The 21,231-nt window shown below is 37.7% G+C and overlaps 5 protein-coding genes across 9 annotated transcripts in view; 3 read left to right on the top strand and 2 right to left on the bottom strand.

The window, feature by feature from the left end:
- The window catches only part of LOC105426335 (uncharacterized), a 10,190-nt gene extending 2,674 nt beyond the window's left edge, over nt 1–7,516 (top strand). For 2 of the 3 annotated variants that reach the window (XM_089079482.1, XM_089079481.1), the window contains exons 3-12: nt 2,465–2,741; nt 3,795–3,999; nt 4,466–4,692; nt 4,805–5,097; nt 5,161–5,979; nt 6,109–6,183; nt 6,460–6,564; nt 6,640–6,741; nt 6,855–7,137; nt 7,387–7,516. In XM_089079482.1, the coding sequence (XP_088935608.1) occupies nt 2,465–2,741; nt 3,795–3,999; nt 4,466–4,692; nt 4,805–5,097; nt 5,161–5,979; nt 6,109–6,183; nt 6,460–6,564; nt 6,640–6,741; nt 6,855–7,137; nt 7,387–7,461 (2,461 nt within the window). In that variant the 3' untranslated portion in view covers nt 7,462–7,516. The remainder of the gene's footprint in view (nt 1–2,464; nt 2,742–3,794; nt 4,000–4,465; nt 4,693–4,804; nt 5,098–5,160; nt 5,980–6,108; nt 6,184–6,459; nt 6,565–6,639; nt 6,742–6,854; nt 7,138–7,386) is intronic. The other variant, XM_011637511.3, reaches the window with a different exon arrangement.
- The window catches only part of LOC105426334 (uncharacterized), a 12,311-nt gene extending 3,585 nt beyond the window's left edge, over nt 1–8,726 (top strand). Inside the window, exons 1-3 of one of the 2 annotated variants that reach the window (XM_011637510.3) lie at nt 7,634–7,780; nt 7,886–8,107; nt 8,204–8,726. In XM_011637510.3, the coding sequence (XP_011635812.1) occupies nt 7,634–7,780; nt 7,886–8,107; nt 8,204–8,695 (861 nt within the window). In that variant the 3' untranslated portion in view covers nt 8,696–8,726. Of the gene's footprint in view, nt 1–7,624; nt 7,781–7,885 lie in introns of those variants that run through there. The other variant, XM_089079497.1, reaches the window with a different exon arrangement.
- Nucleotides 8,727–9,115: 389 nt separating this feature from the next.
- Nucleotides 9,116–16,400, bottom strand: LOC105426336 (uncharacterized). Of its 2 annotated transcripts, XR_967751.3 has the most exons (6): nt 15,829–16,400; nt 14,891–15,164; nt 14,509–14,786; nt 14,201–14,435; nt 13,957–14,119; nt 9,116–12,152 (listed from the first exon to the last, which is right to left on the bottom strand). XR_967751.3 is itself a non-coding variant. In XM_011637512.3 (5 exons), exons 1-5 carry the CDS (start codon nt 16,021–16,023, stop codon nt 14,058–14,060), a joined length of 1,044 nt encoding a protein of 347 aa, XP_011635814.2. In that variant the 5' UTR covers nt 16,024–16,400; the 3' UTR covers nt 9,116–14,057. The 2 variants fall into 2 exon arrangements, 1 of the variants encoding a protein (XP_011635814.2); XM_011637512.3 differs by having other exon boundaries at nt 9,116–14,119.
- Nucleotides 16,401–16,566: 166 nt separating this feature from the next.
- Nucleotides 16,567–18,467, top strand: Nubp2 (NUBP iron-sulfur cluster assembly factor 2). The gene is made up of 5 exons (XM_011637513.2): nt 16,567–17,114; nt 17,365–17,453; nt 17,532–17,753; nt 17,844–17,997; nt 18,072–18,467. The coding sequence occupies exons 1-5, from the start codon at nt 17,004–17,006 to the stop codon at nt 18,276–18,278; spliced, it is 783 nt and encodes a 260-aa protein (XP_011635815.1). The 5' UTR covers nt 16,567–17,003; the 3' UTR covers nt 18,279–18,467.
- Nucleotides 18,468–18,530: 63 nt separating this feature from the next.
- On the bottom strand, nt 18,531–21,188 carry Srp68 (signal recognition particle 68). The gene is made up of 3 exons (XM_089079491.1): nt 21,017–21,188; nt 20,207–20,544; nt 18,531–20,028 (listed from the first exon to the last, which is right to left on the bottom strand). The coding sequence occupies exons 1-3, from the start codon at nt 21,096–21,098 to the stop codon at nt 18,739–18,741; spliced, it is 1,710 nt and encodes a 569-aa protein (XP_088935617.1). The 5' UTR covers nt 21,099–21,188; the 3' UTR covers nt 18,531–18,738.
- Nucleotides 21,189–21,231: the final 43 nt, after the last annotated feature.

The following is a 21,231-nucleotide window of genomic DNA, read 5'->3' on the forward strand; positions in this document are numbered from 1 at the left end:
TCTAGCCTCCACATAGTTTTTCCCATCTAGTTCCCACATAGTTTTTCCCATCTTTTTCCCACATAGTTATTCTCATCTAATTCCCACATAGTTTTTCCCATCTAGCCTCCACATAGTTTTTCCCATCTTCTTCCCACATAGTTTTTCCCATCTAGTCCCCACATAGTTTTTCCCATCTTCTTCTCACATAGTTTTTCCCATCTAATTCCCACATAGTAATTCCCATCTTCTTCCCACACAGTTTGTCCCATCTAGTTCCCACATAGTTTTTCCCATCTTCTTCCCACATAGTTTTTCCCATCTTTTTCCCACATAGTTTTTCCCATCTTCTTCCCACATAGTTTTTCCCATCTAATTTCCACATAGTTTTTCCCATCTTCTTCTCACATAGTTTTTCCCATCTTCTTTCCACATAGTTTTTCCCATCTAGTTCCCACATAGTTTTTCCCATCTAGTCTCCACACAGTTTTTCCCATCTAGTCCCCACACAGTTTTTCCCATCTTCTTCCCACATAGTTTTTCCCATCTTTTTCCCACATAGTTTTTTCCCATCTTCTTCCCACATAGTTTTTCCCATCTAGTTCCCACATAGTTTTTCCCATCTTCTTCCCACATAGTTTTTCCCATCTTTTTCCCACATAGTTTTTCCCATCTTCTTCCCACATAGTTTTTCCCATCTAGTTTCCACATAGTTTTTCCCATCTTCTTCTCACATAGTTTTTCCCATCTTCTTTCCACATAGTTTTTCCCATCTAGTTCCCACATAGTTTTTCCCATCTAGTCTCCACACAGTTTTTCCCATCTAGTCCCCACACAGTTTTTCCCATCTTCTTCCCACATAGTTTTTCCCATCTTTTTCCCACATAGTTTTTTCCCATCTTCTTCCCACATAGTTTTTCCCATCTAGTTCCCACATAGTTTTTCCCATCTTCTTCCCACATAGTTTTTCCCATCTAGTCCTCACATAGTTATTCCCATCTTCTTCCCACACAGTTTGTCCCATCTAGTTCCCACATAGTTTTTACCATCTTCTTCCCACATAGTTTTTCCCATCTTCTTCTCACATAGTTTTTCCCATCTAATTCCCACATAGTTTTTCCCATCTTCTTCCCACATAGTTTATCCCATCTAGTTCCCACATAGTTTTTCCCATCTTCTTCCCACATAGTTTTTCCCATCTTTTTCCCACATAGTTATTCTCATCTAATTCCCACATAGTTTTTCCCATCTAGCCTCCACATAGTTTTTCCCATCTTCTTCCCACATAGTTTTTCCCATCTAGTCCCCACATAGTTTTTCCCATCTAGTCCCCACACAGTTTTTCCCATCTTCTTCCCACATAGTTTTTCCCATCTTTTTCCCACATAGTTTTTCCCATCTTCTTCCCATATAGTTTTTCCCATCTAGTTTTCACATAGTTTTTCCCATCTTCTTCTCACATAGTTTTTCCCATCTTCTTTCCACATAGTTTTTCCCATCTAGTTCCCACATAGTTTTTCCCATCTAGTCTCCACACAGTTTTTCCCATCTAGTCCCCACACAGTTTTTCCCATCTTCTTCCCACATAGTTTTTCCCATCTTTTTCCCACATAGTTTTTTCCCATCTTCTTCCCACATAGTTTTTCCCATCTAGTTCCCACATAGTTTTTCCCATCTAGTCCTCACATAGTTATTCCCATCTTCTTCCCACACAGTTTGTCCCATCTAGTTCCCACATAGTTTTTACCATCTTCTTCCCACATAGTTTTTCCCATCTTCTTCTCACATAGTTTTTCCCATCTAATTCCCACATAGTTTTTCCCATCTTCTTCCCACATAGTTTATCCCATCTAGTTCCCACATAGTTTTTCCCATCTTCTTCCCACATAGTTTTTCCCATCTTCTTCCCACATAGTTTTTCCCCATCTAGTTCCCACATAGTTTTTCCCATCTTCTTCTCACATAGTTTTTCCCATCTAATTCCCACATAGTTTTTCCCATCTTCTTCCCACATAGTTTTTCTCATCTAGTTCCCACATAATTTTTCCCATCTAACGCACACATAGTTTATCCCATGTAGTTCCCACATAGTTTTTCCTATCTTCTTCCCACATAGTTTTTCCCATCTAGTTTTCACATAGTTTTTCCCATCTTCTTCCCACATAATTTTTCTGAATTTTTCCCATATAACCCCCATCTAGTTTTTCCCATCTAGTCCCCCACATAATTTTTCTGAATTTTTCCGATATAGCTTACACATAGTTTATCTCTTCTAGTTCTCACATAGTTTTTACCATCTAGTCCCCACATAGTTTTTTGCGTCTACTTCCCATACAGTTTTTTTCAATGTAGCTTCCATCTAGTTTTTCCCATCTTCGCACATATTTTTTCCTATTAAGGAGTTTTTAAATATTATTTTTTCTATTAAGATGAAATTGAAAATTTTCGTTTCTGATGATACATAAAACAAATATCTTCAAAATAGCACATACGCAAATGAAGCCAGATTGTCCTTGGGGGAAATAAAGGATAGACCCTCCGCACAACCCCTTCGTTCTGGACATTATGGGAGCACCGTCAGTCTGAAGAGTCTAGCGACGGAAAGTTCCGAGAATGGCAACAGCAACCTTAAATGCCTCGACTACAATGGCGGTAGTTTAATTAATCTTCGGGATCAGGTGGAATCTTCGCAAGTCAGGCGCAGAAGTCCCAGTTTGCCTCCAATTTTCAACAAGGAACAACGGCAATATTTTTGCCGGCTGGTACGTATTTTCTCATTAAATTACTTTTAATATTAAATAAATTATATATATATTTTCTTTTAATAATAAATTATCAGCTGAGCCTAGCTCTAAAAATAAAAGATTATATGAGAAAGTTTAAAAAAAAAGATTTAATAATTCGATTTTTATAAGTTGATTTTTTAGATGTTTAAATTATTTGAATGAACAACATTTCTTTCTGCGAAGAATGCAGTTTCTAGAAATTACACATACATACAATTAGATATAGCAAATATAAAATTGATTACTCGTCCACTTAGAAAGAAATTATTCTTACTCGAGCTTTCGGGATCCGACGATCGATCAAAATTAACGACCACGTCTAATCACGATTTCATAAATGGCGAATGACCCTCGATAGTACATTGCTCTTTTCGCGAGGGAAAAAGCAAAAGTAAGGCAGTCCGGCAAATCGATTCTTATCGCGCCGTTGAAGTTCAACGACCCCAAGGCTATACACCTCGCTTTCAAACTTAAGAGTGACGAGCGGACATTATGGCTATCTTATTAGCCCCTACTGTTGGAATCGAATCATATAAATCTGATGTTATCGCAACCCTCATTACCCTAAAATATATCCTGGCTGAATTATTCTGCGACTGTGAAAAATTCAACGTAGTGGTCTACTTTATTTTCCCTTTAAGAAAATTAAAGATGATTAATTGTAAAAATGGAGGACTTATATTGACAGCTCTTCTTTTCAACTTTTGCAAACATTTCTACGGTTAATAAATCATACGTGCATTTCTTTTATTTTACAAAGAAGTATTGTTGTGCGAGTCGCTCGTGTCGCGGCTTTCATTTCATATGTAAGCGGGTTAAAATAAGAAATAAGATCGTGCATGATTTATGCATTGCGTTCCGTCTCCGCCAGGTACGAAAGTAATAATATTCAACCGCGACACATATATAGGACACGAAGTAACATAATTCCTCCCCTCACAAAAGCCGGAACCCTCGCAATTCGATCACGCAAGCTCGCCTCCCTTTCGCTTCCTGGAGGCGTCTTATCGTTACCATCTTGCCCTATAGGAACAACAACAGCGTGACTTCGGCGTGGAAGGATCGCGATACCAGTCACAAAGATCGCAAAAACTGGAACACCGTCGCCATCGATCTAACGAACGTCGCGAGAGCCAAAAAGAGGTACGACATTACGGCTCGCCGGGTGAAGAACGCGAAGGCGAGACTTCCGGTTACGCTAGCGATTCCGTGGATGTACCACAGGCGGGACAAAGTGAGTCCTGCCCATTTCCATTTTTTAAATTACGTTATCAGAATGTGAAATCAAAAAGAATCTTATACAAAATCTCGCTTGACGAATAATATTCAAATAAACATAAAGAGATGAAATTTTTCGACATATTCTTTGATAAACATCTCTTGAATCTCTCTTATAGAAATTTAATATTGAAAGATACTGATTAATTACTTATTTTAAATATTAAAAGCAGTATTGTTTAGCAGTGTTTTTAATATTCAAAATAAGTAATTTCTAGTATTATATTGGCCAGTATTAAGTTAAATTTCTGTCAGCCCTTATAAAAATCTATCTTAATATTGGCCAATTTAATATTAGAAATTATTTATTTTGAATATTAAATTTCTATAAGAGATGACAGTAATTTTAACATATTTTGTTCTCCAATCATTTCTTTTGTCAATAATAATAAAATATCTGCATTTTCTTCTTCTTTCTCGAGGAATTCTGGTTGATAAAGCAGCGACCAGAATGGAAATGACGGAGAAAACGTGGCAGAATCCTTACTGCACTACCCCGGAGAGTTCACTGCCACCCTCGAGGAGACTTTCGCCGGGCAGAATGGGCGAACTCAATAGACCAAGGTGGGGTAGTGTCTGGGGTCAAGACGCAGCGAGAGGAGACCCACCGCCGCCTTCTTGGCTATCAAGATTAGGACAGTCGAGCCAAGTAATGATTTGACTTGTTGAGCATCCTCGAAAAGAATTTAAGAATATTTGCTTTGTTTATCAACTTTTATATATCGATCAAAGAAATTCATATGACTTTTCTCTTTGTTAAGGTCCTAGTAATCAATCATGACAGCGCCAGCAGCCCGGACAGTTCAACGACCGGTTCAACCGGCTCGGATATCAACAAGGTATCTTATCTTCGGGGTCAGAATATTCCGGTGGACACGGAAATTCTTCAGGAACGCGAAGCGAGACGGCAGAAAGCGTTGGAACTTCAGAACGCCATCAAGCAACAGCTCGAGGAAAAGGACAGACAGAGGAAGGAGGAGAAAGAGCGACGGATGAGAGAAGAAATGTTGGAAGAGGAGCGGATCCGGCGAGAGAGGGAAAGAGACAAAGAGAGGTAAAATAAATATAAAACATTAAAAAAGAAAAATAAACCATGCTCGACGAATTCTCGCCGTAGATTCGAAGAGGAACAGCGGATACTGCGCGAGAAGGAGGAAGCGAAGCTGAGGAAGGCGCAAGCGATGCGTGAAGTTCTAGAAGCCGCGGAGCGACTTGCGATGGAGGAACGAAAGAAGCGGCGAAAGCGAGAGGAATACACTGAGTACGAGAGTACTGACGTGGTGACACAACAGTCCCCGAACGCGACCCCGAATACAAATGACAAACGCGAGGAACAGAACTACTCGCAGACGCAGAAGCAAAGCGCAAGTACGATTAGTTATCAAGAGGAGAGATCCAGTCCGCGGAACGCCAGCAAGGCCGAGCCTCACCATCGAGAGGTCGAAAGCGATAAAGACACGAAGGAGATTCACCCGCGAACGAATTACGCAGACAAATCGGAGGAGACCACGCTGGATGTGAATCCGAGGTCTCTCCAAGTCCCCGTGAGCAAAGACGTGGCGATCGTGCTGAGCGGTCGGCTGGAGGATCCGGAGATCCTGAACAAGGCGAACCTGCAGCTGGTGAATCTGGTGATGACGCCGAGATTCACGGAGAATCCCACGGACTACCTGTCGCTGGGAATCAACACGATCGTGAGGAGTCCTAGGAACCCGAGGAGGTCCTCGAGGGACGCCTCGTCCATCATCGTGGAGAACAGATTGCTGACGCCGAGCAAGTACAGAATACCGGCCGGTCGGGATTTCGGCACGCAGACAGACGTGGAATCCGACATCCAGGAGTTGCGAGAGAAGTTGCAGGATCAGTCGATTCGGGACCAAGATACCACGAAGGACCGGAAGGACACGACGAACGCTAATCGAAGAACCGTTGAAAAGTGAGTCGCCACCGCGAGATCTCGATGTCGCATTTCCGGGCTTCTTAGAGCCGAAGCGACGACTGTGTCCTTCCCTGCATGCGGTAGTACCTGCCGGTAATTATCGTTTTTTTATTTCATACTGTACAGTTTGATAATAAGCTTGATGAACGAAAAGACGCTTTATCATGAAATGTCTATCGATCCGCGCGAGGAAAGTGCCCAGTAAGTTGAAATGCTCTTAATTATTTTTCTTGAGAGATTAGAAAGCATACTTGGCTACACCTCGTTTCTCTTCATTTGTGATTGACATTGTTTGCTGTGATTCTCTTTTTATTTGGATTCTCTCGTTCGAGTTTGCTGCTTGAGGTTTGCTCCGCATCTTGCTGAATTTGACAAAGCTTAAATCCGCTATTGTTTTCGCCTGGCAGGAAACGCTTAGAAAAATTTTACAAAAATTACGATACTTCAGTAATTCAGCTCAATTGTAATTATTCAAAGGTCGAATAATACGGGTTCCGAAGAAATTCCTATGAAGTCACTTCCGCGATCCAAATCGCAGCCCAAAACTACGCTCGACAGCAGACCGCGATGGAACGCCAATCGGTAATTAAAAAAATATTATAATAACACTGAAGTAATTAAATCATTTGCGAATGTAAGAATTGAAGATATTTTTAGCCCAGGTACACGATATCGAACGCAAAGTGAGAAAGACCCGCACTATCAAAGACGATTGCGATTAAGAAGGCGCCGAGTCGAGTCCAGTGACGAAGGGTCCAGGTAAAAAAATTTTCAAAAGGCGAAATTAAAAATTAAATTTCTAAAATTAATTTAAGAAAATTGAAAGTTAATACACATAAATCGTTCCAAGACATTGGATTAATTTTTACTAGATCGCCGTCTCCCGATCGACGAAAATTGAATAACAGTAAGTCGAAGAACCGAAGTATTATTAGGCGTAAAGCGAAAGTCGAGAATTATGACGCCGATTTATCGATGGACAGTCTGAATTCTGTCATACCTCTGCGGATTGACAAAAACGGGAAGATCCATATCGAAGAGCGTGTCGAAAAATTACAATCGGAGAACGATACGAATCAGGCAAAACGATCGGATAATAACTCTAATGTCTGGTGCGGACAAGAAATTTTATCCAAGTTGTCGTCATTGAGAAGCGTATGTAAAAAGCGAATAAGATCAATTCTTATAATTATCGTAATTAATTAAAAATTAAATTAAATATTAATATAATAAAATTATTTTAAATAATTATTTTAAAAAATCACACAAAGTCATTACTCAAATATTTCGTTGTTTAAATTTGACATTGATATTCCAGAAATGTCAAACGAATGTTGTTTGAATTTTTTTCAATATCGAGTTATCAAAAAGTTTATTTTTTAAGATACATTTATCTTTTTTCAGGGACTTCTGATGAAGCAGATCGAGTGGGACTCCGAACGATGTCTGGTCTCACCCGCTGCGTCCGAAATCTTTTAAGCGCCCGCAAGATTTTTGTTGCCACTAGAACATTTTGTTTTTCTTTTCATTTGCGTAGAAAGTGAGATCGAGTAAAACGCGAAAGGGGTTGCATCGAGGAGTATTGTTTTCTCGTGCAAACGACAAGACGCACTTAAACGTATTTTTCGCATTTTCGTTGCAGATTTAGATAATGGCCTTCCAATTGGATGATCTATTGAAGGACGACAAGAAAGACGCGAATTTAATACCTGACTTAAGTAAAGCGACTTGCAACTCTTATGAGGAGTTTCGCCGACTCAAAGAGCACTGTCCAGAATTTAAGATTAAACCGGAAAAGGTTTCTAGCCATTTTAATATACATTACAAATTTATAGCATATATAAAAAATTAGCATATATAAAAAAAAATAGGATCTAATTAATCAGAAAAAACTCGCTCAAAGGTAAAAAGAGAGGACACGAAAGTTCGTGACAAAGAATTTTCGTGGAAAGCGACCAAGAAGGAACTTAAGAACATTAGCAGAGAATGGACTTATGGAGATCCGGTTCCACCAGATATGAGAGAATTGGATCTGCAGGAACTGCAACAAATCGCTATCGATTGGCGTATGCTGACTCCGATCAGACCGAAGCTCCGCCAAGACGAAGAAATGTTCTCGAGATTGGTGAGGATTAATTTTACACAATTTTTTAATAGATATCGTTTGCAATTTTGTCCGAACGCAGAAACAAAATATAAACTGATCTCTCCGTTCTTCAAGGTGGAGATGGGCAAATTAGAGGTGAAGACGATAATGAAAGAACGTCGTTCGCCAACGAGTCCCATTAGACGAAGTAAGAATCGCGCGGGGATAATCGAAAGTAGCGTGAAGATCTGCAGAGAATGCGGCGAGGAATATTGCTTCGGCGAATTTTGCGGGGACGTCCTTTATGATTCTTTCACGAGAGTAACAATCGCCACTCAGCAATCGAAGATTAAAATATCCGCGGACACTGAAGCTATTATCGCCAGAATGGACCGTAAGAAGAAAAAGAAGAAAAAGGGAAAGAAAAGGGTCAAGAGTAAAAGCAGAAAATCCAGGAAATCTGCCAGACTGTTAGTCAACAGCAAGGCGAGAAGATCGATAACGGATCTCGAAAGTAAATCTGCTAAGGCGAGGAATAATAGAGGGCAAGATGAAAAACCGGCGAAACAATTTAAAAGGAAATGTAGTAAATATACGAAGAAAGGCAAGGGCCATTTACGCAAGTAATCGTTACGATGTTAAAATAAAATAAAAATAATTGGAAAGTCTGAAAATGCATATCCTCTAAAATCTATCTTATATATCTATTTGTATAATACATAATTTGTTCTTGTAGTATAAAAAGTTTCTCGGAGATGAATATAAAGAAAAATATTAATCTAATAAAACTGTAACTAAATATATGCGGTATATAAATTTTTGTCGATCTATTTATCCATAATATTTAGATGAGATAAATAAATAAAGTAAATAAGGTTCGTGTATAGGTAAAATTTTAGCATTTTTAGTAATATAAAAAAATAATTAAGAAAGCGAAATAAATAAAAATATATTCGATTAATTAAAGGAAAAACAAATTCAAAATTTTCTTTAAACAGTAAGTAAATGTACATATGCGAGTCGGACGGGCGCAGTAAATGCTCTCTATTAAATGCTGAAAAAATATAACTTTTATTCAGTTTGTCTCTCTTCTCTCTCTCTCTCTCTCTCCCTCCCTCTCTCTTTCTTTCTCCTGTCTTTTTCCAACTTGTTTTTCAAACTCATTTTACTACTCATACAATTTTCCGTAAATATCACAACCGAAAAGCATATCTTCGCGAGAAATGTTCTGTTCGCCGAGCAAGATAAATGTGAAAATATATATTTATGTATGTATATGTGTATATATACATATATCTTTATATATATATATATATATATATATATATATTAATTTCAAGAAGAGAGAGAAGCGTATTATCCTGTGCGATTTGCAGAAACAGAATATTTCTCGTCGATATCATATCTTCTATTAGTTTCGAATGCAAGTGTTTCGTTTATGTCATTTCCTTAGTTTCCTTGGTTACATTACTAACATTCACATAAGCTAACGATAAGATTTAAGTTAATCGAAACACACGCATTTTACACACCGTATGCTTTCTTCTTTTATATCATATATATATATATATATATAATAATATAATATTTATTATGCATTTATTATGGATTTTTTTATATAATATTAATTTGTCACACGCTGTCGTGGTCGCAACAATCCTCCGGTGAATAAAATAAATTATATACGTAATTCTATTACATACCTATTATATAATATATATTCGACACTGTCATGCCGCGCTTTCATTTACTCTCTCTTTCTCTCTCTTTCTCTCTCTTCTTCTTATCTTATCTTTATGTTACAGTCGATATTTCGAGTGCGATCAGAGTCCTCGTGTGTGCCGTATAGTCGTAAAACTACAAGCTATATCGTGTCACGCGTCCAAAGTAGGCCAAGTAATTGCGCTGTCATTATTTTCGATGCATCGGAGAGATAAGTTCGCAGTTCGCTGCTTCAACATGTGGACCATACTGAGAGACATATTAATCAGCCTTAAAAATGCACGGCATACTATGGATTTGTAGCAATCGGAGATATCGGCGCTGGCCCGATTTTGAAAATGAAACTAGTCAAATTCTTGAGAGAGAAATCCTTTACAAAACTATACAATTCTACATCTTGTAGTGTCCCTGACTCGTCCGCAAATCCCGTCGATCAAATCCATTTGAAATTCACGAAATTTGACCCGTGTCATCTTCAAGCAGGTCATACACGTATCGTCGGACGCTGATCGATCCTTCAAAAATATCCGTAAAAATCTGATCGCTAGGCCCCTGCCGCTGCAGAGTCCATCCCGGTACAACGCAACATTGCACATTTAATAAAGACATTATTATTCGTTAATATACATATGTACAGTGGCAATATAACATATCTCTGATTTTACAATTTCGCCTTCGATTCGCCTTCCCCGTCTCTCGTTCTCATGCAAATATCCTCGCCTCTCTCCGCTCTCTCCGCTGTGTTCGTCGCAGAACCCTGTGATAACGAACGTTCTTCACTTCTGTCGCGAATTCGAAATGCGCGATGTACAATCAGTACGTTTCGCTAAATACTACTCGTCGCGAATATCGCGCGACGTAGGCGACGTGGCGATTTGGGACAATACTTAGAAAAATATGCTATTTCTTCCTCGCAATTCGAAAGTCACCCTTCCAAGAATCTCCACTTCACTTTTTTTCCCCATGCGAGTGTAAGTACTCCGCTAACTAATTCATTAGACTAACGGTTGGATCATTATTAAACAGTATTAAATCATTCTTTAGCTTCACGAGTGTACTACTTTTTCACAAGTCATCAACGTTGTTGATGTTACGTTACGCCCAATCCCGTCGTATATTCATACTTATCTTTAGATAACAAAGCAAAATTTATTCTTCAGTGTATTCTTAAAGTATGAAATTTGATATTTTATAATAATAATAATAATTTTCCCGTACTGAAATCCAAATCGGTACTGCTCGTAAAGATATTTCTTTACCTGCCGCTTCAGCTCTTTGCGATACACGAAATCACGTACATATATAGCTCTATTGCACAGAGAGAGAGACTTGAAAAATAATTTCATAGCGGTTTTGAAGAAAAGAACTTAATTCTATTGTAAATTAACAACTCGGTCAGCTATTCAGATCGCTAATTATTGTTAAATTGACATTCTTCGATGATTACAATGCCGCAAAGAGTCAAGCGATGTGTGTCATGATGAAAGGAAATTCATGCAGTCTTGTGATTATCGATCATGAAAGACCTAAACGTACAGAATGGCTATAAATAGCATCGCTAAAATTTCCTTTGATACTCTGGATTGTTGTTTCCTTGATACCACGGATTATTGTACGAAATTCAGCCTTGAACATGATCCAGAGGAGATAATGCTGGCTTTTGGCACGGGGGTATATACAATCGACACAAGCGGTTTGATTTATGCATGATAATAGTTCTTGCTGGTTTGTAATTCAAGCTCGCTCGGTATATTTTATAAATTATCTTAAACTTCTTTCTTTCTGTAAATTCCATGCAACGGATTCATCACCATGTGAATCTTTCGCGAAAGTAATGCTGGAATTTTACTTACACGATGATCTCGTATGCGCGTGTATACTTATGCGAATATATTAATGTCCCGTATACAAAATATGAATGGCTATTCAAACAGGATAGATATTTTCCTCCTCAAGATCCCCTTTTACACAATAAAAGCTACGAGTGATTCATTTAGTTTGCAACATACAAGCAGATATAGTACTCTTATCACACTATTGTCATACATCGCAAATCATCTCACTCTCTCCCTTTTTTCCCTTAAAATTATTGATACATGTAATTTTATGCAATTTTTAACAAATACCTCTTAATTCGTAAATTATTTAGAATAAAATGTCACACACAACAACGATAATAATCTGGTCATTCACATCAATTCGCTCACGTAATTTCTTATATATATATATATATATATATATTCACATTCTTTCTCTATATTTCTGATAAAATATAAGCTAGACACTCTCTGAGAGAAATTTGAATTTTTTTTCCGATATCGCTAATATATAACTCTTGTGCTTGCTTTATACAGCTCAGCGTCTAAATAGCAATAGAGGAATTATTGATAACATACTCTGACAGCAATAAAATATTTATATGATAGAATCTTTTTTATAGATTACTTCTAATGCGTGATTAAAAGATTGACCTATTACCCATTCAGTATGAGAGATGAACGGTTGAGTTTGTTCATAAATAATAGTTTTGCTATACATTTGATCGTCTCGATTACTAAATAGTCTGATTATTCAAAATATTCATAAATTATTGTGACGATAAATGTTTAAAAAAATTTGTTTGCAAAGTAACATTTGATATAATAAATAATTGTACAAAAAAGTTATATAAAAAAATAGTTTTAGTTGTTCTTATTTTCTTTTCTATCCTCATGCTTTTCTTGTAAAATAGAAGTTGTGAAACCATGAGATCTATTAATTATAATTACGATAATTGTAAAAATTATCAAATACTTCCTGTGTCTTAATTACCATATAATTGCAGAAACATAATCAAAAGAACGCGACAGCAAAATGTTAGTACTCGATCGTGTTTGTAAGTAAAATTGCTAGCTATCATATATAAATGAAAATAAAAATATATACTTTCTATTTCTAAAAGTAGTCAATAAAAAAATCAATATCTCTTCGTAACGTTATACCTAATATTAATACAGGTATATCTATATTGCAAAAATATTAGCATACTCTCTCTCTCCCCCCCCCCCCTCTCTCTCTCTCTCTCTCTCTCTCTCTCTTGTTTTCTACCGAATAAATTTTCTTTCGAAGTCATAGTTGAATTTTGAAACTGGAATGCAACAGCATTAAATAATTAACAAATCATTCTTTGTAAATCACTGTAATATATCATTAACATAAATTTTGTCTCTCAATTTCAACATTTATATATTACATATTCTGTTGCACAGCACGAGTATAAATCAAGCTCTATTTAAGTTATTCATCGTCGTTATCACATTTGAATGACTTCTACCACCATGAATTTACATAATTATTTATATTCTCCCATATATAAAACTTATATTACTGATGTATTTAAATGGGAATGCACTAAGAATCCACTATTACAAAATAGAGTCGAGCGTCCAATGCAAAAAATAATTAGTCTAAGCGCGACTAATTGTATATAGAAAAATATAATATTTGATTAAAACGTACTCCATACATCAGCAATATAAGTTTGTCTTCCGAAGATTGTCCTGCATTATGAATATTACTGTAAGATATACGAAATGTACTTTCTATGTTCTCTGCCTGTCAACCGTTCATACACGTATATGAGATATCAATGTGAGAAGAATCAGAGTTTAAGTAACAGCGAGATACGATAATGTATACAGAATTGTTGCTTCTTAATGTAGAAATAGCATGATTATACAAAATATTCTTTCTAAGATTATTAAAACGTAAAGACATAAAATGTAAATGGTATAAGTATCATTCATAACCATTACAAAATTTTATCATACAGATCTGCTCTATATATATATATATATATATATATATATATATAGCTATATTTATGCAAATGAAATAATACCTATTATGGACATGTGTGTAAAGATATCTAAGAAATCTAATATGTGTACAAGAATTATCTAGTAAATGTGAAAACTATGACTTATGCCACTCTCATTAAATGCAAAATAGTGGACTACAAGAGATGAAAAAAACGTACAAAAAATCTTCCTACGTGACGTTCTCGCGCAATCTCGAAGTCATGATAACTAAAAAGTCATTATTGAACAACCTAAATTGGATTGGTATTATGTACAAGGGGAAAGGAACGATTTGGTCAGGTGATTAGCAAGCAATTTGAAACACACCTGATTTGTCGATAGCGACAAACGTCCTTTGGACCGAATAGAATTCTCACTCTATTCCTTTTCGAAAGGAACAACATCATTAGCATTACGCATAATCATCCTCAGTTATCTTTACGTGCCTTTTTTTTACTCTTTTTCTGGGACTTTGCTTCTGTCCAGACGTCTATATAAAACAATTACAAACGGTACATTCAATAATTTGGAAAGAAAATTATCTTATATTTTTTTTGTCAATGCAACAAACCTCCTAATTCGTCGAACACAGCGGTTTTTTCCTTATTTTCCACCACTTTATTCTCTTCCACATTATTAGCTACCTTCTCCATGTTGACCGGCTTCTTCTGCGGCTCTTCCACGATGGGCTTATTATCTGTCTTTGGAGTGGATGGTACTGAAACAGGTGTATTCTCGCCCTCAGAAAGTTTCTTGTTCTTTTTCGACTTTCCAGATTTCTTTTCTTCTTTTTCAACTTTCTCGACCTGCAACCGAACATTTCAGTTATATATAGCCAACAAAAAATTTTAATGTTATGCGAAATATGTATAAATGTACCTTGCTCTGTTCTTCTTTTTGCGGTTCCTTAGTTTTATCAATCTCTTCATTGGAAATAGACGTAAGAATCACTTCTTTCTTCTCCTTTTCCTTGAGCTCTTTATTTTCGGTTTCCTTAGCAGTCTTATCTTTGACCTCGGGTTTCTCTTGTTCTTTCTGCTTAGCCTCGTTTATTAGATCAGCCTTCTTAGATGCTTTCTTATTCTTTTTTGAAGGAGATTCCTCCTCCTTTTTTTTATTCTTCTTATCCTTGCGCGAATAAGCTTGCTCCCAATCTCCTATTATCAATTATAATAATAACACTAATAGATAACAGCCCAAAACAATGATATGCGGAAAATAAGTCTTATCTATTAATGGTAATATATGTAAATCAACAAACCATCGTCAAAGTCCACTGGTTTTTCCTGGAACAAGTTCTTCAAATTTTTCTTATTCTTTGCCTGTTCCATTTTATTTTCTTTGCCAACTTTAGCTGAAGATTGCTCCTTTTCTTTCTTAATAGCGACAATCTTGTTATCTTCTTGTTTACGCTCTTTCAACTTACCATCAACATCGTCTCCTTTTGCAGTCTTCTTAGGAGCTTCAGCTTTCGCTGCTAATGTCTTCTTAACAGGACTTGTTTTCTCAGACGTAACTTGTCCATTAGCAGCTTTCTACAATAAAATAAATAAAAACCGTTCAAATAATTCTACAACAATTATATACCGCCTAATATTAAAATATAAAGCATCTTTTTTGAAAAAAAAAATATCAATATTTATAAGCATTTTATAAAATTAAATAAAAATTCTCTATATTTATTCAATGTTATTGCACATTTAAAAATCAAAACAGTCCAATTACAAGTTTGATGCACGAATCACGGTCAAACTTTGAGAAGAGAAAGAAAGCAAAAAGCGAGTGTAGAAAGCGCCGATAAAAAGAAGGGACTTATTGAATGCTAGCAAGAATGCGGGATGAATGTCTTGGAAACGTGACGGGGATGCCGTCCATGTCCATGAGCCACGCTGTCAAAGAAAACAGACACTCTCATCGCGGCGTTACGTCGCGCGGGGGAAGGAGGAAAAGGGAAAGCAGCCATCTCGCGAGCCACCCTCTTGAACCGGAGGGACCAGCTGATTAGCGGGCATGTGTGCGTGTGCATCGACTCGCGTCCACAAACGAGCCACCATATGGCGGGCGATCGCGACGTGTCTACGAGAAAAATGGGCGCGGGGAGGATGCGGCGAGAGTGCGAGAGGGAGAAAGAGAGACAGGAAGGAAAAACGCGCGCGCGCCCGGGTCGCGTTTAGCCGATGTCGGTGGTTTTTCACTAACCTTCTCGCGGAGCTTGCCGCGCTTCTTGGCGAGCTTCCGGTCCACGTCGGAGCCCGCGGAGAGCTGCGCGAACGGCGGCTGTTCGGCCTTCTTGAAGCCGAAGGCGAACACGAGCATGGCGCATATCAGCACGATACCCACGGGAATCGCGTACACGTATTGCGAATGCTGCAACAGCAGGCCTATGTGATCCATGGTGGCGCGCACGAGATGATCCCGTTCGCGAGATGATCCGCGTTAGATCTGGCACTTCGTTCCTTATGTGAATGCCGGGACGATATTGCGAACGACGAGACGACGGTGACAAACAGCACGTCGACGTAGCGGCGAACCAGACGGCTGGCTGGCTGACACGACGCGGCGCGCGTACGAATCACTCAGCAACGCGGCATGCGGCTACGCGCGCTCTGATGGACGCGCGGCTAACTAATGTCTGCCAGGCGGGCGACCACCGGGCGCTGACGCGGCTGTGACGCGTACCGCGGCTACCTTCAGGCCGCTGCGGGTCGCCGCCTCGCGCCGACAACTTCACGCCGCCACACGAAGACGCGGGACTTTTCGAACGTGATATGAACTTGGCATTGAGAATTAAACACTGAAAGCCAAATGTTTAAACCTCGAATGCGAAATTTTAATATAATTAAATGATTAAAAGAAACTCATAATAAAAAAAATATATATATATGATCTTCATTATTGCGAGTAAATGTCAAGCGATAAACTTGGCACAATCGAGTCGATTTTGTAAAGTTCTAATTTTATAGTTTCCATTTTATTTTATCGATATTAAATTTATTCGATCGGATTTATTCGATATTAAACTGAAAGAGAACTGAAGAATCTAAAAATTCTTCTATCGTGCGCTTCGCAATGTAGTTGCGTAACTTGATGATGAATAACGCCGTAAGTGTCGTCAGGTGGAATGTCACGTTGAGGTTATGTTTACAACACGAAGGAATACAAAACGCCGGAATTGTCATTTGAGCTTTACATCACTACGCATGGTCGAACGTGATTGATTATCTGCGGTCATGTGAAAACTTAACGTGACCTCGTTTATCCTTTTGTGTTGCGGAATCGACTCGGTCGCGATATCATTTCACGATCTCGTGTGTCGTGTGTCTCCAATTCGGTTTTCTGTCGTCGATCAATTATTAATTTTTTTTTTTTTCACAATGTTGGAAGGAGTGAAGCACGTGTTGTTAGTACTTTCAGGAAAAGGCGGCGTCGGCAAATCGACAATCAGTACTCAGCTGGCACTCGCCTTGAAGGAATCCGGCTTTCGAGTGAGTACTCGATTCTCTCGAGTTCTAAAAATTTAAGATGCTTCGTTCAATAATTATGTTCTTAAATAATATTTCGTTGAAATAATTTTAAAACTTTTTCTATATTATTATTAATGCCATGAAGAATAATCATTATAACAAATCACCTTTTCAATTTCCATTTTGAAGCAAAGTATTTTTGCGATACAGCTTAACCTCCATGAAAATTAATCGAATAATTAAAACTGAATACAATTGTAAATTACGACAGGTTGGAATCTTGGATGTCGACCTCTGTGGCCCTAGCGTGCCTTATTTACTAAACTTAGAAGGGGAAGATGTTCATCAATCCTCCGAAGGGTGCGTTTTATTATTTGAGTGATAATTTCTTAACAAAAATTATACGCCATGAATCAATGAATCATGCAAATTGGACAGATGGATACCAGTATTTGCCGATTCAGAGAAGAAACTGTCTGTCATGTCGATTGGTTTCCTCCTGAAAAGTCACAACGATAGCGTAGTTTGGCGCGGACCCAAGAAGAATGGTATGATTAAACAGTTTCTGACAGATGTGGTTTGGCAGGATATCGATTACTTAATTATCGACACTCCACCTGGCACTTCTGATGAACACATTACAGTTATGGAGAATCTAAAGTTGGTGGATAACATTACAGAAAACTTTTGTTATCTAACTGTAGATAAGGAAAAATAATTTATAGTGAAATTTGTTTGAAATTATTACAGAAATGTCAAATGTGACGGTGCGATTATAGTGACCACACCACAAGCAGTTGCAGTAGACGATGTTCTGAGAGAAGTGACATTTTGTAGAAAAACTGGAATTCATATAATCGGCATCATCGAAAACATGAGTGGTTTTGTTTGTCCTTCATGTACAGTAAATATTTTTTCATATTCACAATTGTAATTCTGTGTGTTGTCTATAGTTTTAATAAATTTTATTCTTTACAGGAATGTACTAATATATTCTCCTCAGGTGGTGGGATAGCTCTTTCAGAAATGGTAAAAGTTCCATTCTTAGCCAAGGTACCTATAGATCCACAAGTTGGCAAGTTAGCAGATAAAGGACAAAGTATCTTGGTAACGTTACCCGACAGTCAAGTTGCACAGGTGTTTAGGAAATTAGTGGAAGAACTTACTAAGAGTAAAGAGGCTTAAAAACATTCTGAATTTGAACCATATATGCGTGATTTTCCATTATTGCGATACCGCATGTGATGCTATTATCTCATCTTTATCTCAGATAAATTTATATATAGAAGATTGTATATACAAATATCTTTGTGAGATAATTGTTTTATACCACAGCATATGGAATTGGAAAAAATAAAAAAATATTTTATCATATGGTACTTGCATATTTCATAAAAAAGAAATGGATTATCAAAGGGCAAAAAATAGATCCTGACATACAAGTGTTCCATTTTATTTCTTTCCTTCAATAATATTGGCATGATGCAAATTCAACTTGCACTAGAATAAAATATTTTTGAGACCAATATGATTGCACCATATTGCAGAGACACAGGAATAATATACAGTGCCATGACAATACTGTCTGTACAATGTATCTAAAGTTCTTTTGCATATCAAATGTTTAAAGCTATGTATAAAATATTCATTTGTTACCCCAACCCCAAAGACCTTTGACAAAACCGGTGAGTCCAGCCTGTCCTTTCTTGGCCTGATCGCCCATTTTGTGCGATAGATCAGGGAACTCGACCATGTTGAAGGCCAAATCAAAGAAAAGAGGTTTGCAGGGAATACTGCGCATCGGTGGTGGCAGTTTGTAAACGTTCGGTTGCTTCGTCAGAAGCGCTGGATCCTCCCTGTATTCGTGCAAACGTTCGTATAACGGTTTCTTGCTCTTGGCAAGCTTACTGGTTCCACTCTCCTCCTCCTGACCATCTTCTAGAACGCTGTAGGCATGAGCGGCATACTGTGCAGCCTCCACGGAAGTTTCCAAATTGCATAAAGCTTCCTTCAGAGGAACTGGAAGAATCTTGTCATATTTAAATGCATCTTTAACATGTTGCAGCGACCTCTGATATAAAGCCATAGCTTCGCGCCAACGATGCAAATTGGCGAGACTCTGTGCCATATAAAAACATCTGAAGGCCCTGTAACACTTCGTTTTTGCTTCTTGTTCTTCCAAGAATTCTGCATCGTCTTGCAACTGAGATATCTCCACAAGATTATGTAACGCCGCCTCGTACAGACGCACTATATCTTGCGGCTTAGCTTTCTCCGATTCCTCGGCCGCCTTTACCAATGCCAGATTGCGTTCCAGCGTGCGAGACAATCGAATATATTGCAAATAATTGATCAAATGCTGTGGTGCCGACCACTTGTCCTCCTTATTCTTCAACTCGTTCTTGAAGTGATCACGCACCGCCAACAGAGCGTCCTTGCAATCTATCAAATGTGCCTCCAATAGATCGATCTTTGCTTGATTAGTGGCAGCCTTCTCCAGAGCTTGATTCAATCTGGAATCCGCGATGATTAGACCAGCCGCCCGCGGCGGCACCGTGCCGCAAGATTTTCCACACCATGTTACTTCCTCGATGTTAGCTTGTTTTTCTCGCGTCTGAGCGATTAAAGAATCCAAACTTGCCATCAACTCGCCACTCAATTGCCCGCGCATCTGCATTAGATCGTCCATAGCGCTAATGTCTCCAATGTTATAAGCGCAATATCTGAGACTAGGAGCTAACTCCTCAACACGCGCCTTATACATGACCTGTTCTGCTTCCGGCAGTGCAGACGCCAGATTGCCATAGACTACCTGTGCCTTCTGAAGATTTTCCATAGCTTGTTTCCACAACTGTAGTTCGAACTGCAAGGAACCATTCATCCAGGCTACATAGGCTTGAGCCTCCAGTTTCGTACGTGCATCGCAATTTATATTCTAGAATATAAAATAATATCAAAATAATATAAAAAATAATATCAATTATAATCTTAGCAATTGAAACAATGAAATAGAAATAATGAAAACATTGATAAAGATATATATATATATATATATATAAAAATACAGACAAATTAAACACTTAATATTATAGCCATTTTTAATACAAGCATACCTCTATTAACTCCTGTAACTGTAAGGAGTATGCGGCTGCTTTCTTCAACCTTGATATCAGATGAAACTTCTTTCTCGGTTCCGTGTTAGACTCTTGGCGCAACTGCATCGCAAAGCTCCATGCTCGCTCAGCCATAATCAAGGGCACTTGCAGAAACTTGTCTTCGCTGACCATAGTTGCCGTAATATCTTTTCTCTTAAAATGACGTCTATCACCTTGCGGTACCTTCAACACCTTCCTTAGCCTTCTAAGCCTTCTTGAGCAATAACCGCGATATCGCTGGTAATCACTATGCCTCAATCCATGTTGTTGTTGCGCTTCCTTGATTATTTTCAGAACTGTATGTTTGTTAGGAATCAATAACAGCGCCAGAGATTAAAATTACAATAAATTATGATACAATAAATTAAATGTACACGTTGCAAAAAAGATCGATGTTTAGGTTGTACATCAGATTAATAAACTTCACATTATATTAATTGACCACATCGTTAATCTAAAAATTAACGTTCATGTATATAAAAAAGTTCATTTCTATTAGTATAGAATAATTTAAAAATCTTGGCTTAAATTATTTTTTATCTTTTATTCTTTTTAAAGCTAATTTATTAAAAATGAAGATTAAAAATAAAAAGATAAAAAATAAGATTAAATCCACATTAAATTAATTAAAATTAATTTACATTAATGAAAATAGATAAAGGAAATATTTAATATATTGCCAGTAACGTGACAATGAGAGGTTAGGAAGAAGCATATGGTACCGACAGCTGTCAAAAATCTGGGGGCGACAATTTCACCAAAGGATACTCTCCAAGGAATACGTCTTCAGCTCTTTCGCTCCATTCTGCATCTGATTCTCCTTCGAAAGATCCGTTTTTTCCTCAACCATTCTTCCTCAACCACGCACTCGCACGATTCCCATGAAAGAAAATATGTGTATGCGTGTGTATGTGTGTATGTGTTCACGTCCCTTCACGAGCGAGTGAAGTAGTGCGATATTATATCGAAATCTGCGAGATATT

The sequence above is a fragment of the Pogonomyrmex barbatus genome, unplaced genomic scaffold, assembly GCF_055798465.1.
Source record: "Pogonomyrmex barbatus isolate J1 unplaced genomic scaffold, ASM5579846v1 scaffold3, whole genome shotgun sequence".
In the NCBI taxonomy this organism is placed as follows: Eukaryota; Metazoa; Arthropoda; class Insecta; order Hymenoptera; family Formicidae; genus Pogonomyrmex; species Pogonomyrmex barbatus.